Genomic DNA, 17,378 nt, shown 5'->3' with positions numbered 1-17,378 from the left:
TTAGGCTTTAAAACCATAAAGATCCCCCTTCATTACTATGTGTTTTTTTTTTATTACCGGCCCTTCCCCAACAGGTCACAGGGAAAGGTTCTCCCATTTTAGAATTCCATGTTTGCTAAGACGTTTTTTATCAACAACTCGGGTGCATCCTATTATTATGATGATTATATTTCTGTTGTTGCCTCCTCTCCTCTCCCCACCCATCTTTCTTTTGGGCAGGCGTTTACAGAGACGCAGAAGAAAAGGTTGTTGTCATGGAAACAGCAGGTGCAAAAACTCTTCAGGGCTTTCCCTCGGAAATCCATCCTCGATCTCTCGGGGTACCGGCAGCAGAGAACGTAGGTTTGGGGCCTTTTCTCTCCAGAATACGGGGCCCTGGGGTGCTCGCCATTGTCACTTGTGCGGGGCGGGGGGCCACGCTGGTGTTTTGATGCCGCTGCATGTGGGCGGAAGGCAGGAGGTCAAGGCAAAAAGTCCAGGCCAGCCTGACCCAGAAGTCTTTAGGGTGCCACTAGGTTCGGGGGCAGCCAATGAGCGGAGTCCCCTTAGAGGAGGCAGGGAATACAGCAGCGATTAAAAGTATCAGGCAAACCGTGGGTAAATGAAGGCAGCTAAGGACGGCCCTCACCCAGAGCAGGTTGAGCAGTCAAGACCGAAACCCTTGGAATGCCCATGCAAACAAATATGTCTTTAACATAATAATAATAATTTTATTATTTATGCTCCACCCATTTGGCCACTCTGAACGGGAACAGCAGTGTCTGTGCCCAACTGGGCAGGTTGGGGGGGGGAATATTGGTTTGGTCCTGTTTTTATTAACGTATTTTGCGGGTTTTATCTTGTATTTTGTGTCGTGAAGTGCCCCGAGATCTACGCATGAAGGGCAGTGTAGAAATTTAATAAATAAGCGAAATAATTAAAACCACAGCATTCCGCAGTAGGCTCTGTCCTGCGTCATCGCCACATAGTAGATTTCCCTACATTGTGGGATATGGTGAAGCGCCCCCTTTTTATCAAAACCAATGGATTCAAATTGCCAGGAAGGAGATTCCAACTAAACATTAGGAAGAATTTTCTGAGGGCGAAAGCTGTTTGACACTGGAACGGTCTCCCTCTCTAAATAAAGAATTACCATCCTATAATCAATAAAAGTAACAGCAAATCACAACGCATAAAATACCACGTACAAATCGTAGTCTGGGAAAGGCTAGGCGGGGCAAGGCAGGTGGAAACGCCACTGTCTGATGAGGAACAGAAAGTGGAAGCGTAAAGCCATTAAGCCAAAAACCACCGCGATTTTATATTTTGAATTAAGGCACGATCCTTCGTTTTAAGCAGCGGCGGCACCGGGCGGCTAAATCTTTGGTTCAGAATAACGCCCCTGGGGTAGCAGAGGTAAGCAGGTGTGTCTGTTCTTTTCCAGCCGAGGTTTCGGCCAGTCGAACTCCCTGCCAACAGCTGGATCTGTAGGGGCAGGAATGGGTCGCCGGAACCCGCGCCAGTTCCAGATCCCCTCCCGGAACCTGCCTACCACGCGGCTGGGCCTCTTGGGCTCCAGTGGCCTCCTGGGAGCCAGCCAGCGCAGCACGGCCGCCAACCCCACCATCCTGAAGCAAGGGAGACAGGTGCGTATCTGCTCCATGGCAGACAGCTCCTTAAGAACATAAGGGAAGTGTCCCACCTAGACAACTACAGGTGAAACTCGGAAAATTAGAATATCGTCGAAAAGTGCATTTATTTCAGTAATGCAACTTAAAAGGTGAAAGCAATATATGAGATAGATGCATGACATGCAAAGCAAGATATGTCAGGCCTTTGTTTGTTGTAATTGTAATTATTTGTCAATTGGTAAAGGTAAAGGGACCCCTGACCATTAGGTCCAGTCGTGACCGACTCTGGGGTTGTGTGCTCATCTCGCATTATTGGCCGAGGGAGCCGGCGTACAGCTTCCAGGTCATGTGGCCAGCATGACAAAGCCGCTTCTAGCAAACCAGAGCAGCACATGGAAACACCGTTTACCTTCCCGCTGTAGCGGTACCTATTTATCTACTTGCATTTTGATGTGCTTTCGAACTGCTAGGTTGGCAGGAGCTGGGACCCAGCAACGGGAACTCACCCCGTCACAGGGATTCGAACTGCCGACCTTCTGATCAGCAAGCCCTAGGGTCTATGGTTTAACCCCCAGCGCCACCTGGGTCCCTTGCACCACCTGGGTCCCTTATTTATCGTTAGGCGGGTCAATTATAAATGGAATGTAATTAATGAAATGTAATAGCTGCGATGTTTATTTTTGTTTTATTTTTTTGTATTATTGTAACTATTACTTTGGAATTTCCAAAAGAAAGCTTTTGTAAAAACTAAAAGAAAAAAAATAAGTTGCACTGCTGAAATAAATGCACTTTTCGACGATCTTCTAATTTTCCGAGTTTCACCTGTAACTACCTTACCCGGGTGTCGAGGACGGCCACCCCTTCAGATATCTTCGAAAGAGAAAGGTGCAAAACGAGGGAGGACGAGAAACCTGTCAATGGCTCAGTGGAGCCTCCACGCCCAAGGGCAGTCTATCTTGTGAGCTCTGCAAGCAAACAGCAGGGAATAACCCTCAGTTTCTGCTATTATGGCTATGATTGAGGTCCCAGGGTGGGTTGCTGGCGTCGAGAGAGAGAGGATTACACCTCTGAGGGTGAGGTTAAAAGGGTGTGTTAGCAGCAACCAAGTGAACCCCCCCCCCCGGGACACACACCTGGAGGTTCTGGGCTGCCTAGAAAACAAGACTCTCTTCCTCAGCCTCACTGAAATGGTCTGGTAAGCAGAGTGATGCATTTGGCAGTAGCTTGGCTGCAGGAGTTGTTGGAAGGAGGGGTGCAATTATTTATTCATTCATTCATGCATGCATACATACCCCACCCATCTGACGTCATCCAACCACCTCAGGGACCCCACTCCAGATTTGGGTTTACTCAGCCCTTTCTGTTCCCGAAGATCTCCTGCAAGGCAGCAAAGATTTAGGATCAGAGTTTTCCTTCTCCCAGGTGGATGAGCCCAAGATACAATATTGAAATACTATCTGAGATAGCTGTTATAAATAAATAAGGAAAGAACTATTTAAATTACTGTGTCCAGTTCTGGGCACCACAGTTCAAGAAGGATACTGACAAGCTGGAACGTGTCCAGAAGAGGGCAACCAAAATGGTCAAAGGCCTGGAAACGATGCCTTATGAGGAACGGCTTAGGGAGCTGGGTATGTTTAGCCTGGAGAAGAGAAGGTTAAGGGGTGATATGATGTTGTTGTTGTTGTTTAGTCGTTTAGTCGTGTCCGACTCTTCGTGACCCCATGGACCATAGCACGCCAGGCACTCCTGTCTTCCACTGCCTCCCGCAGTTTGGTCAAACTCATGTTGGTAGCTTCGAGAATACTGTCCAACCATCTTGTCCTCTGACGTCCCCTTCTCCTAGTGCCCTCAATCTTTCCCAACATCAGGGTCTTTTCCAAGGATTCTTCTCTTCTCATGAGGTGGCCAAAGTATTGGAGCCTCAGCTTCACGATCTGTCCTTCCAGGGAGCACTCAGGGCTGATTTCCTTAAGAATGGATAGGTTTGATCTTCTTGCAGTCCATGGGACTCTCAAGAGTCTCCTCCAGCACCATAATTCAAAAGCATCAATTCTTCGGCGATCAGCCTTCTTTATGGTCCAGCTCTCACTTCCATACATCACTACTGGGAAAACCATAGCTTTAACTATACGGACCTTTGTCGGCAAGGTGATGTCTCTGCTTTTTAAGATGCTGTCTAGGTTTGTCATTGCTTTTCTCCCAAGAAGCAGGCGTCTTTTAATTTCATGACTGCTGTCACCATCTGCAGTGATCAAGGAGCCCAAGAAGGTGAAATCTCTCACTGCCTCCATTTCTTCCCCTTCTATTTGCCAGGAGGTGATGGGACCAGTGGCCATGATCTTGGTTTTTTTGATGTTGAGCTTCAGACCATATTTTGCGCTCTCCTCTTTCACCCTCATTAAAAGGTTCTTTAATTCCTCCTCGCTTTCTGCCATCAAGGTTGTGTCATCTGCATATCTGAGGTTGTTGATATTTCTTCCGGCAATCCGGATGATTCCGGGTGATATGATAGCCATGCTCAAATATATGAAAGGATGTCATACAGAGGAGGGAGAAAGGTTGTTTTCTGCTGCTCCAGAGAAGCGGACACGGAGCAATGTATTCAAGCTACAAGAAAGAAGATTCCACCTAAACATTAGGAAGAACTTCCTGACAGTAAGAGCTGTTCGGCAGTGGAATTTGCTACCAAGGAGTGTGGTGGAGTCTCCTCCTTTGGAGGTCTTTAAGCAGAGGCTTGACAGCCATCTGTCAGGAATGCTTTGATGGTGTTTCCTGCTTGGCAGGAAACTGGATGGCCCTTGTGGTCTCTTCCAACTCTATGATTCTATTATTCTAAATTGTTTATTATTATCATTATTGTCTTTGATGGATGAGTTGCCTTCTAAACCACCGTCGCAAGGCGATTTATACCAAAGATAATTGAAAACAGTTAAGAACCCGGAAACGACAAATGCATTTAAAGAAGGCCGATACCCTGACGAGTGGGCACTCTTTGCCAGCTGAGAAAACCTCTACCGGTAGGAATGAAACCGTCTTCAGCTGTTTCCAGAAAGTGCAGGTAGCAGGCATCTCGACAGGATGCTATTCCACAGGGCAGAAGCCACCACACTAAAAGCCCTGGTCTGAGTTACTGCAGAACAGGAGAAATTTGATATTTACAGGAGAAACTCTCCCGCAGACAGCAGAGGTGTCCGTAGGCCTCCCAGGAGCATCTTGCTGGCTGTGGCTGAAAAACCAGATGGGGCTTGATCTGAACCAGGGGTCAGCAAACATTTTCAGCAGGGGGCCGGTATATTTGGGTGGGGGAAATGAACAAATTCCTATGCCCCACAAATAACCCAGAGATGCATTTTAAATAAAAGCACACATTCTACTCATGTAAAAACACGGCGATTCCCGGACCGTCCGCGGGCCGGATTGAGAAGGCGATTGGGCCGGATCCAGGCCCTGGGCCTTAGTTTGCCTACCCATGATCTGAACCAACAAAGCGATCCGTACAAATGAATTTTTAACAAGCCCATTAGGAGAAAGGGGGGAGGTATTGCGAACAAGTATTTAAACTGGAATTGGGGGGTTGGGGTGAGGTTGGGAGGGTGTCCCCCCCCCCCGCCTTGCAAACACACAAAAAGCCAGTTGCGGCATTCCTATCCCGGAAAGAGATCTTCTCCGAGCCCAATAGCCCACTCCCCAATGCAGGAGAAGAAGTCAAGTTGTTTAGTTGCCAAAGGTTGCTTTGTCACCACTTTCCTTCATTGGACTGAAACTAGGTCCTTCTCGGAGAGGGGGGGGGGGGAGTTGATTTAAAAGAAAGGGAGCCAGAATGATCTGTAGGCATTTCCTGTTTTCACTCTATCCTTGCTGCAAAAAGAGGTCCTGTAAAGGGGAGGAAGAAGCGATCAGGGGGGGGGGGAGGGAATGCTTTGAGGAAAGGACTGGAGGGTGGAGTTGCCTTCTTCTTAAAATAAAAACAAGTGCGGCATTTAGAAAGTTAAAATAAAACCTTGCACAAGATGTAAGCAACGATGTGAGGAGAAATTGTGAGCAGGGTCTGGAGCCATTTAGGTTAGAGAAGAGGAGAGGGGTGGGGCAACAGGATAGGAATTTATGCAACTGAGCATGGCGGGGAGAAGGTGGCGAGATAAAAGTTTTTCTCCCTCTCTAGTAACTCCAGAACTCCTGCAGATCCAGTGAAGCTGAATGCTGGGAGAGTCAGGATAGAGGGGAGGGGAAAGGTATTTTCTTCACACAGTGCATAGTTAAACTGCGGAACTCACCGCCACAGGAGGCAGGGATGGGCGGCTTTAAAAGAGAATTGGACAAATGCTTCTGGAATGCCAGTTGCTGGAAACTGCAGGAGGGGGAGAGGGGTCTTGCGCTCGGATCCTGCTTGCTGGTTTCCCATAGGGCTGGCCTCTGTGAGAACAGGATGCTGGACTGGATGGGCCATGGGCCAGATCCAGCCGGCTATTCTTACGTTCTTAATCCGCTCCTACACCAGTTGATCAAGACCATGTGAGTCAGCTACAAAAAGAATCTGACGGGAAGCTCTGCACGATGAAGCCAGCCTTGGAGAGACTCTGGGCATTTAACAAAACTCGAGGGCTCAGAAGTTAGAATTGCTGCTTCCCAATTTACGCAACACATCCAAAATCTTTCCAGAATGCCCAGTGTGGCGTGCCGACCATTTCCCTTGTGCCTTCCTGCTTCTGCAGCACGATAGGTCCTAAAGTGTAAGGCGGGGGTCAGCCAACTTTTTCAGCAGGGGGCCGGTCCACTGTCCCTCAGACCTTGTGGGGGGCCAGACTCTATTTTGAGAAAGGAAAAATGAACGAATTCCTATGTCCCACAAATAACCCAGAGGTGCATTTTAAATAAAAGCACACTTTCTACTCATGTAAAAACACCAGGCAGGCCCCACAAATAACCCAGAGATGCAGTTTAAATAAAAAGACACATTCTACTCAGGTAAAAACACGCTGATTCCCGGACCTTCCGCGGGCCGGATTTAGAAGGCGATTGGGCCGGATCCAGCCCCCGGGCCTTAGTTTGCCTACCCATGGTGTAAGGTAAAAGGTAAAGGACCCCTGGACGGTCAAGTCCAGTCAAAGGCAACTATGGAGTTGCAGCGCTCATCTAGCTTTCAGGCCGAGGGAGCCAGTGTTGTTTGTCCACAGACAGCTTTCCGGGTCATGTGGCCAGCAGGACTAAACCGCTTCTGGTGCAGTGGGACACCCTGACGGAAACCAGAGTGCACAGAAACGCCGTTTACTTTCCCGCAACAGCAGTACCTATTTATCTACTTGCACTGGCGTGCTTTTGACCTGCGAGGTTGGTGGGAGTCGGGACAGAGCACCGGAGACCACTCCGTTGCGGGGATTCGAACCGCCGCCCTTCCGATCGGCAATCCCAAGAGGCTCAGTGGTTTAGATCACAGTGCCACCCGCGTCCCTATAGGTCCTAGGGTGTACACAGCCAGTGTGGGGTGGGGCATCTTTTACCTTCGCCCCCCCCCGTTGCCCTCTGCATTTGCAACTTGACAGTGCATGTTCTTCTGCCTTACAGAACCTTTGGTTTGCAAACCCTGGAGGGAGCAACAGCATGCCCAGCCGGACTCACAGCTCTGTGCAAAGGACGCGCTCGCTGCCGGTCCACACCTCTCCGCAGACCATGCTTATGTTTCAGCAGCCAGGTAGGCCAAAGAAGTCTTCCTCCTTTGCAAATCCTCACCCTCCTCTTTATCTCCCTGCCCGCCTAAGCGAGACAGTGGGCATTTGGGCAAGCTTGCAATCTCCCTCCACCAATGCCACCACACTCCAAAGTCTTTCAAGACTATTTTTAGGTGGGAGGGAAATGTGGGGGGTTAAGTATATGGATCCCTGTGGACCTAGGTTTGTGGGTGAGCAGCGAAAGAAAACGGCTGGGTGCCTGAATTCAAATCATCATGCTCCTGTAGGGAGAGAGCCCCAGTAGCAGAGATTAAACTCGCAAAAGTTAAGAAACAGTCAGGAATATAGGTTCTTAAACCTTTATATCCCATTCAGCTGCACACAGCAGGTGACCTCTTTCTGCCGCTCTTGAAATGAGCAGACCACACACTGTTAAGTAAGTTTAAAATATTTTACTTACATATTCAAAGTCTCAGTCATGCATTGCTGCGTGCAGCAGCAAGGATAATACAGGCACAATACTATTGGGTAGAAAATACAGGATGTATTTCCAAATATGTGCTGTAAGCTCAGGAGCAAGCTTACACACATCCTCCTTGGTTGCAGAGAGAAAGAGAATGGCTTCACTTCCTTTGCAGAGTAGACTATGGTGTAGCCTGGCTGAGACTATCTAGCAATACAACTCTGTGGTCCTTTACCCCTTCATGCACTAACTAGTAGAATTTGACTGCAATCTCCCAGACGAAAAGAGGCGGGCAAGTTCCCCACTCGGGCCAGAATGGATAATAATAATAATAATAATAATAATAATAATAATAATAATAATAATAATTCTCCAGAAGGAAAAACTTTTGTCTTAACCAGATTTGCAGCCTGAATTTCCTTCCACATGCAGGAAGTGCTACGCTGCAGAGATTTCCTATTCGCATGGAAACACACTTTCTGTTTTTTTCTGCAGAATTTCAGGTACCAGTGACAGAACCTGACATCAATAACAGGCTGGAGTCGTTGTGCCTCAGTATGACAGAACATGCACTTGGAGGTAAGCTCTTCCCTTCTCTCCAACCTCTTATCTGTGTCAGGAATGTCCTGAGATCCCATCCACACATGACACACAGGAAGACGGTAGAATTCCAGACTGAGCCCATGTCAAGCTACAGTTTAAGGGATTGAGATTTTTTTTGGGGGGGGGTGAGAAAGGCACACACAGAGAGACACAAGCCCTTTGGGCTTGGGATACAAGGAGACAGCAATTTCTGTCCTGTCTTGCTTTCGTTGCAATGCACACCGTTTCCATTCAGCTACAGTTCGCTTTCTGCTGAAACCATTTTGCTACCCACTGTAGCCGAAGTTACCATAATGAGTTATGTAGGGCAAGTCAACCAAGCCTTATGAGGAACGGTTGAAGGAGTTGGGTATGCTTAGCCTGGACAAGAGCAGACTGGGAGGCGATAAAATAGCCATCTTCAAATATCTGAAGTTTGTATGATTCTATGAACTCTTGTAAGATAAATGTGTTGCCTTGCTAAATTTAATCTCTGTTGTCTACCTCTTGGCCGTTCCTACTTCTTGGTTCAGCCAACCAAGGTGGGGCCCTCTAGATCAGGCATCCCAAAACTGCGGCCCTCCGGATGTTTTGGCCTACAACTCCCATGATCCCTAGCTAACAGGACCAGTGGTCAAGGAAGATGGGAATTGTAGTCCAAAACATCTGGAGGGCTGAAGTTTGGGAATGCCTGCTCTAGAGGCTGTTAGACTACATCTCCCATCACTCCCTGACCTTTGACCCCGCTGGAGTTGTGTACCAAGAACACCTGGAGCCCACCGTGCTGGCTACCCTGCTATGAGCTGTAGGTGCTCAGCTGAAAAATCAGAATAGCACAATTCTAGTGTTAATAAAACAGCTCTGGAGTTCCCAAGTTGTAGCCGGGTGGACCACCGCCGATTCACGAGCTTCATCCACATGGTCTGTAGTCTATCTGTGGGTTTGTGGCTGAAGATGAGAGACGTCACACAGCATTCTCATGAAAGCATCATATTGGTTCTTAATTGTATTTTTATTGCTTGCTTTATTTCCTGTATCATTGCATTTTGCTGCGTTGCATTTAGAATTCTCTGGAATCGCAACTGCTGGAAAACAGGCAGAAAAGGCATTAAGAGGTCCACTGAGACCGTCAGCAATTTTCAAGTGGTTGGCGGGTTGGGGGGCGGGGAGAGTTGGGAGCCCTGCAGCAGATAATATGCAGTTCTACACTTAAATACTCTTTAAATGGGGGGGGGGGGGAGAGAGAAATTGACTAATACTAAGTGTATGCCATTGTTTCTGAAGAACATAAGAAGAGTCTTCTGGGTCAAGCCAATGACCCCTATAGTCCCAGCATCCTGTTCTCCCAGTGGCCAACCAGATGCCAGAATGAGAAGCCCGCAAGCAGAATCCAAACACAACTCTCCACTCCTGTGGGTTCTCACAACTGGTATTCAGAAGCTTTACAGTGGAGGTTGAGCATAGGCATTGTGACTAGTAACCATCCATAGTTTTCTTTGTGCATTTGTCCAATCCCCTTTTGAAGCCATCCCAATTGGCGGCCATCACTGTTCCATAGATTAACAACGTTGCATGAAGACATGCTTCCTTTTATTTAGCCTGAATGAACATTCATTTTCATTAGGCGCCTGGAATGTTTAGCATAAAAATATTTAGGAAAACTTACCGCCGATGAAAAAAAATGATTTTTATTATTATTACTTACTAGCTGGCCCTGCCACGCATTGCTGTGGCTCATCTGTGTGATTCCCCCCACCTTGTCCCAACCCATGACGTATCACGCCCCCTCTTCCCCCCACCACCCGGCTCATCCCTGTGACTGGCCCCACCGTGTCCTGACCTATCCCGTCCCCTCCTCCTCCCAACCCCCACCCAGGCGACTCAGTACCTCCATTCGGCCTAGTATGTAAATGGGAGCCGAGGTGCTGTTAAGAGGGAAGGTTTTATAGGTGCAGTACCCGTGTAGCCGCAACTAGAGGGCGCTGGTTTGCAACCTGGTTCTTTTCCCAGCATGCATTTTTGTCTGAGTGGTGTGTTTTGAAACATGGGGGTTTTACCTGGCACAGGTGTGACATCTGTCTTTGAAAACGGTACGGGGTTACCCTCATATTCGCATGCAGCATTGTGCCAAAATTTGAACGCAATCGGTCAAGCGGTTTTGGTGAAATGCGGGTACTAACGGACATGGCCAGTTTACATTTATATAGAGAGAGATATGCCACCCATTTGACACTCTGGGCTGCTTCCCACAAATTAAAACACATTAAGAGAACAAACATTTTTTTAAAAAAACTTCCCTAAACAGAGCTGCCTTCAGGTGTCTTCTAAAAGTCAAATTGTTGTTTATTTCCTTGACATCTGATGGGAGGGCGTTCCACAGGGTGGGCGCCACCACCAAGAAGGAAAAACAGAGATTTTGAGGAGTTAGGCAAAGTGGCTCTTTTTCATGGCCAAAGCATCTTCAAATAGGCAAAAGGTGGGGGACTTTTTTGCCTGGGGGGGCCACATATCCCTGATGGGGCAACCTTCCAGGGCTTGAAGGCTAATGATAGGTTGGTCCAGAGGCAAAAGTCTTGCCCTTGTAGACTTGGCTACTAGGTCCCAGCCATGCAGAAGGCAGAGGCTTCTAGATTCACAAATCTCTCCGTCCACTGCCCAGGCAAGCGAGATCCAAGGGCAGCTTCCAAGCCAGGCAAAAGCACTTGAGAAGCAGGAAGAGCGAGGCTGGGAAGGGCGGGTGGCCTGAGAAGGATTCCAAGGGCCAGAAAGAGAGAGCTGGGGGCCGCATTCGGCCCTGAAGTTCCCAACCCCTGCCACAAACCAATTGCACTGTTAGTCGTGGAATGCAGCAGCCACTAAAATCATTAAAAACTGGTTTGTTTGTCTACAGTCCAATACCCACAGGTCTCGGGATAAAATAAAAATTCTAGCTGAGAGGGCAAAGAGGAAGGGGAAAGGCCAGGTTTTCTGCTTGCATTACACACCAACGTAAGCCTGAGATCTTCAAGGCTACTGGAAGTGGATTAGCTGCGTTAGTAAGGGCAGGCAGGGGAGGAATTCCTATTTTTTTCCTGCAGCTGCTTTGAAAGGAATCTTGCCGAGACATTCCAAGGCAGGATCTTGTTCCTTGGTGGTTGTTTTCATTCAGCAATGCTAGGCCAACGATGGCCCGTCGAGCAGTGCTATAAATAATATTTTAAAGAAAGGGGTCGTTGAGTTTTGAGCTCAGGTGGTTTTGCTGTTTGTTTGCTTTTCTGAAAGGAGACCTGAGCAAGCTCCGTTCTTTCGTCTTTTTCCTTTCTCCCCCCCCCCCTTAAGTCTGAAAAAACCACAGGGGGATGAATTTGAGTGTGGGGCAGTTTCCACAATTATTGAGCAGGGAGAGCTGTAATAGTTGGCTGCAGACCGTAGGCTGGGTTGCCGCTCAACAAAACATGGCTGTGTGTCTTCCTCCTTCCCCCATCTGTGCCCACGTGTAACTTTGAAGCCGGTGCCGTGCCTCCGCAGCCCCCCCCCTCCCCGGACGCATTTCCTCCGTCTCGCTCATGTGCTAAATGGAGAGCATCCTTGGGGGCTGAAATTTAAAAGGGCAGACTCTTCACCCTTCCTCCCACCACATCTCCCTGTGTCCTCCTGGTTTGCCTCATTCATAGAGGGAGACTGCAGAGCTGCAAAGGCTTCGGCAAAAGGGCAACCCAAGCAGCCAAGGGGATGGGGGCAACTCCCGTACAAGACCTCGCTCTTAGCTTAGAAAAGATCAAGTATGAGGAGATGTGGCAGAAGTGTATAACCAGGCAGAGGGCCTTCTCAGTTGTGGTGCCCGCCCTGTGGCAGGCCCGCCCATCAGATGCCAAAGAGATAAGTAACTCTGCAACCTTTAGAAGACATCCGAAGGCAGCCCTGTTTATAATTAGTAGCAGCAGTAGTAGTATTTCCCCAGCCACTCTGGGCAGCTCCCAGCAGAATTTTAATAATAGGGACCCAGGTGGCGCTGTGGTTAAACCACTGAGCCTAGGGCTTGCTGATCAGAAGGTTGGCGGTTCGAATCCCTGCGACGGGGTGAGCTCCCGTTGCTTGGTCCCAGCTCCTGCCAACCTAGCAGTTCAAAAGCACGTCAAAATGCAAGTAGATAAATAGGAACCGCTACAGCGGGAAGGTAAACGGCGTTTCCATGTGCTGCTCTGGTTTGCCAGAAGCGGCTTTGTCATGCTGGCCACATGACCTGGAAGCTATACACCGACTCCCTCGGCCAATAATGCGAGATGACCGCGCAACCCCAGAGTCGGTCATGACTGGACCTAATGGTCAGGGGTCCCTTTACCTTTACCTTTAGTAGTATTTCCCCAGCCACTCTGGGCAGCTCCCAGCAGAATTTTAATAATAACAAAAAAGCGATAAATCATCAAACATTAAAAACTGAGCATGTCGTGTAAGTACAGTGGTACCTCGGTTTACAAACACAGTTGGTTCCGGAAGTCTGTACTTAACCTGAAGCGTACTTAACCTGAAGCAAACTTTCCCATTGAAAGTAATGGAAAGGGGATTAATTAGTTCCAGACGGGTCCGTGGAGTACTTAAACTGAAAATACTCAAACCGAGGCGTACTTAAACCGAGGTATGACTGTACTACTACTACTACTACTAATAATAATAATAATAATAATAATAATAATAATTTATTTTGAGCCACTCTGGGTGGCTTCCAACAGAATATTAAAAGCACAATAAAACACCAAACATTAAAAACTTCCCTAAACCAGGGCTGCCTTCAGATGTCTTCTAAAAGTCAGGTAGTTGTTTATTTCTTTGACATCTGATGGGAGGGCGTTCCATAGGCTGGGCGCCACTACCGAGAAGGCCCTCTGCCTGGTTCCCTGTAACCTCACATCTCGCAGTGAGGAAACCGCCAGAAGGCCCTCGGAGCTGAACGATGGGGGTGGAGACGCTCCTTCAGGTCTACTGGGCCGAGGCCGTTTAGGGCTTTAAAGGTCAGCACCAACACTTTGAATTGTGCTCGGAAACGTACTATATAGGGGAGTTTTTATTGTTTGCTGTATTGTTATGTTTTTGTATATTTTGCAAGCTGCCCAGAGTGGCTGGGGCAACCCTGTCAGATGGGCAGGGTATCATTCATTCATTCATTCATTCATTCATTCATTCATTCATTCATTCATTTGCATGGCACATGATGTCTGTGCTCTGCCTCCTGCTGTCACACTTCTGAATACCAGTAGCTGGCAACCACAGGAGGTCAGGGACCGGCTAGACAAGGAGGAATGGTGGGAACCCCCCCCCCCCACACACACACAGGGAAGCATCAGAGGGGGAAAGCTCAGAGCCAGGAGAATGATGGTGGGATGCAGGAGGCGGACCAGAGGAGGAAGGGTTTGCAGGCAGGTTGGAGGCTGAGCAAGCAACAGGTTTAGGCGAGACTGAGGCAGAGGAGGAGGAGAGGAGGAGGAGCGGTCTAAGGCTGCATCAGATCCCCAGCCACCTGCCAGCCCCCGTTTCCAAGAATGAGGAGGGCATTACATATACACGGAGAGCCCCTCGGAGGAGGAGTTTGCAACCGTTGGGAAGGCACCCAGCTGGGTAGGAGCCTTAGGAGGAGGTGGGGAGCTCAGATCCTCAGCTCTCAATGGGGCTAGTCCTGCCTGCCTCTTTTGTCTCTACGAGTAAAAAAATCAAGCTTACTGCTTCTCTCTGAGTTTCTGTGCTGAACTGCTGCTGCACCAGCCCTGGCACAGGAGGGGGGAAGACTCTCGTGCTCGGATCCTGCTTGCCAGTTTCTCACAGGCATCTGGCTGGCCACTGTGAGAAGAGGATGCTGGACTAGGTGGCAGTCTCGCCTCCTGTTCTTGTGCTCTTAAATGGCTCAGTTTCCTCGGGGTGGCGGAGGAGATGAATCTTTTGCCTTCACTCGCCTGGCCCTGAAATTCCTCCTGCATAGGAAAAGTTTTCCATCTCGGCCAGCCTGCAGCCCTGGGTCTGGCGGCCTCTTAACGGTGAACTTCACCCTTTCAGATGGTGTCGACAGAACCTCGACGATCTAGAAGACGGAGGTGTCTGCAGTGAGAACGCTGGCCGTCGGCAAATTGGGCTGCTGGACCAGCGGCAAAGTTGGCAGCGAGTCCCCAGGCGTGTCAAGGATCCCTGGAGATAATTTGCAACCTTTCCGTTGCCGTTTTCTTCTCTCTCTGTCTCTCTGTCTGTCTGTCTCTTGTCTCCTCCTCTCTCCATCTCTGTTTACATTTTGTAAAAGGGTCGCTTGTATTGCTGTTACGCATCGTAAAGAAACAGGACTGGGATCGGCCAGGTTTATTATTATGCACAAAACAGAGAAATAACCTTGGGTGGGGAGCGAAAGATGCCGGAGGGCTTCCTCAGAGGGGCAGGCCTCCCCAACTGTGGCTGAGGGCAAGCATCTTAGCGGCCGAACAATACGCATGGAGCATCCGTTGGGAACGGGCAGCGGGGGGTGGCAGGTGGAACCGCTCCTCGCGAAGAAAGAGACTTTCTGAAATGACGTCACCGAAGCACGAAGACGACGACGCAGAGAGCGACGCGTCGGCCATCTGTAAATAGGAGCTGTGTTTCACTGACATTCGCCGTTTTGAGCTGCAGTCGTTGTCGGGGTGGGGCGGCGGTGGAAAGGAAATTAACAAGGCCAAACTAATTTCCCTCCATGGGCATCCAAAAGAGCAGCTTGGGGTTCTGCGCATTGTTTACACGAAGGCGGGCAGGAGAGAGCGTGGCAGGTGTGCAGAGCGCCCCCCCCCAAGCCTCTTCCTCCTCTTCTCGCAGTGTTAAATTGATGAGCTGACGGGGTGGGCCAGTCCCAATCCCTTGGCCTGCCACTTGGGGGGGCACCTCTCACGCGGCCCAGGCTCCTGCTGCTCTGTGCCCTTGCCAGCACCCCACTCTCGCCTGCCTGCCACGTTCTCTCCAGGGTCAAGGGTGCTACCACCAGGCAGAGCAGGGAAACGGCAGGCACAGCGAGAGAGGGGAGCGGAACAAGGCCCTTTGGTCTTGCCAGAAATTTTTTGCCGCCGCCCGCAAGGACTCGTCTCGCTGTCGTAAAGGATCTTTTGCATGGCGTTTGTGTGTGTGTGTGTGTGTGTGTCTTCTAGCAGCAGGTTTGCCTTTGAAAATAACTGCCAAGCTATTGCTTCTATGGAGGGGCCACGGGAGGCACTTGTGTGGCTTTTTTCTTGGTTTTCCGAGCTGGGGGCGGAGCAGGGCGCCGAAGGAAGGAATGAGATTTGTGGCAGGGCAGGCAGGAGGAGCTGCGTCTGAAGGTGCCGCCGCAGAGAAGCCTCCACTCCTTAGATTGTGTCTGTGTCCATATATTTGTATGTATGAGAGAGAGAGGGGGAAAATAGAAAAGATGTTGCATATGGACTCGTGAGCTCACATCCTAGGAGGAAGAGAACATCTCAGAGATGCTTGTCTGGGAAAACAGGAGAACCATGTCCACTCAGAGACTCATCTTGCTTTTGGCTTGGTACCTGAAGTGTAGGGTGGCAATGGGCCCGTGTGTCCCCTGGAAGCGCTCGGCACATAGAGCAACACAGGCATGACCATCTTGTGTCAGACTGAAAGCTGCTGGTGGGTGCCATGAGAGCAGGAAGTCCATTTGGACCACCCTATTTCTAGGGCCCAAGCCGTTTTGCTTGGCATTGCTTGCCACTCAAGTGGACAGGTCCAGTTGAGAACCAGAAGTGTTGGTGTGGGGAAGGGTCAGGTCACCTAAACCAGGCATCCCCAACCTGCGGCCCTCCAGATGTTTTGGCCTACAACTCCCACGATCCCTAGCTAACAGGACCCAGCGGTCAGGGGTGATGGGAATTGTAGTCCAAAACATCTGGAGGGCCGAAGGCTGGGGATACCATTCATGAGATCGATAGCACATCGGATTTCTCCCCAAGGAAGCCATATAACAAGCTTCGAGACCTACCGAGACCTGGGTCAAATCCATTGCAGCATTAGCAACCAGTGCCCACTGGGAATGACAGGGCGGACATCGTGGAGCCCAACAGCAGGTGGCGCTAGAGCCAGTGAGAGATTGAGATGTCCCCATCTACTCCCTGCAGAGTTCTCCACGGGCAACACTGAGGCTAAGGGGGGGAGTTGGCAGCCAATGCCACCCCCTGGATAGGTTGTATACAAGAAGGCAGGGAGGTGGCGGCTGACTGAGGCTGGCAAGGCGGTGCCCCCTCTGCACCAAATGGACTAGCCTCCATTGGTAGCAGGGAGCAGTTGGTGTAGCCCTTTGCCAACCTGCTGCCACCCAGATGTTTTGGCTGGCAGCTCTTGTCAGCCCCAGCCAGCACTGCCCTGCTGGTAGGAGTTGGGGGCCCCAAAGCATCTGGGGAACCCCAGATTGTCAAAAGGTGGCATAGACAGCCTCCCACATGGCGTCGGAGTTCCTACCTGGCCAAGGAAACAGCTGCTCTGCTGCAGCTCCCATGCCCATGACATAACTTTAGAACTTTAGAACAGGCATCCCCAAACTCGGCCCTCCAGATGTTTTGGGACTACAATTCCCATCATCCCTGCTGCTCCAGAAAAGCGGACACGGAGCAATGGATTCAAACGTCAAGAAAGAAGATTCCACCTAAACACTAGGAAGAACTTCCTGACAGTAAGAGCTGTTCGGCAGTGGAATTTGCTGCCAAGGAGTGTGGTGGAGTCTCCTTCTTTGGAGGTCTTTAAGCAGAGGCTTGACAGGCATATGTCAAGAATGCTTTGATGGTGTTTCCTGCTTGGCAGGGGGTTGGACTGGATGGCCCTGGTGGTCTCTTCCAACTCTATGATTCTATGACCACTGGTCCTGTTAGCTAGGGATGGTGGGAGTTGTAGTCCCAAAACATCTGGAGGGCCGAGTTTGGGGATGCCTGCTTTGGAAGGTAGCCCTGACTTCCAAGTAAGCCTACTTCCAATCTGGGTACCCTTGGAAGACCCTTTGAAATACCAGCAGGGCCTGATGTCCACACCGACGTGTTTGGGGGCCGGTGTGCTGTTCATTCACCCAGCGAGCCAACACTTTCTTTT

At 49.7% G+C, this 17,378-nt stretch overlaps 1 protein-coding gene across 2 annotated transcripts in view; it reads left to right on the top strand.

Annotated features, from left to right (window-relative positions):
* Nucleotides 1-15,695, top strand: part of SAMD4A (sterile alpha motif domain containing 4A) — a 108,178-nt gene extending 92,483 nt beyond the window's left edge. For both annotated transcript variants that reach the window (XM_060270901.2, XM_060270895.2), the window contains 5 exons: nt 220-338; nt 1,424-1,625; nt 7,176-7,302; nt 8,238-8,321; nt 14,349-15,695. In XM_060270901.2, the coding sequence (XP_060126884.1) occupies nt 220-338; nt 1,424-1,625; nt 7,176-7,302; nt 8,238-8,321; nt 14,349-14,377 (561 nt within the window). In that variant the 3' untranslated portion in view covers nt 14,378-15,695. The remainder of the gene's footprint in view (nt 1-219; nt 339-1,423; nt 1,626-7,175; nt 7,303-8,237; nt 8,322-14,348) is intronic.
* The last annotated feature ends 1,683 nt before the right edge of the window (nt 15,696-17,378 follow it).

The sequence above is a fragment of the Zootoca vivipara genome, chromosome 1, assembly GCF_965207765.1.
Source record: "Zootoca vivipara chromosome 1, rZooViv2.hap1.1, whole genome shotgun sequence".
In the NCBI taxonomy this organism is placed as follows: domain Eukaryota; kingdom Metazoa; phylum Chordata; class Lepidosauria; order Squamata; family Lacertidae; genus Zootoca; species Zootoca vivipara.
The sequence above is the reverse complement of the archived record's forward strand: the minus strand, read 5'-3'. Positions and strand labels throughout refer to the sequence as shown.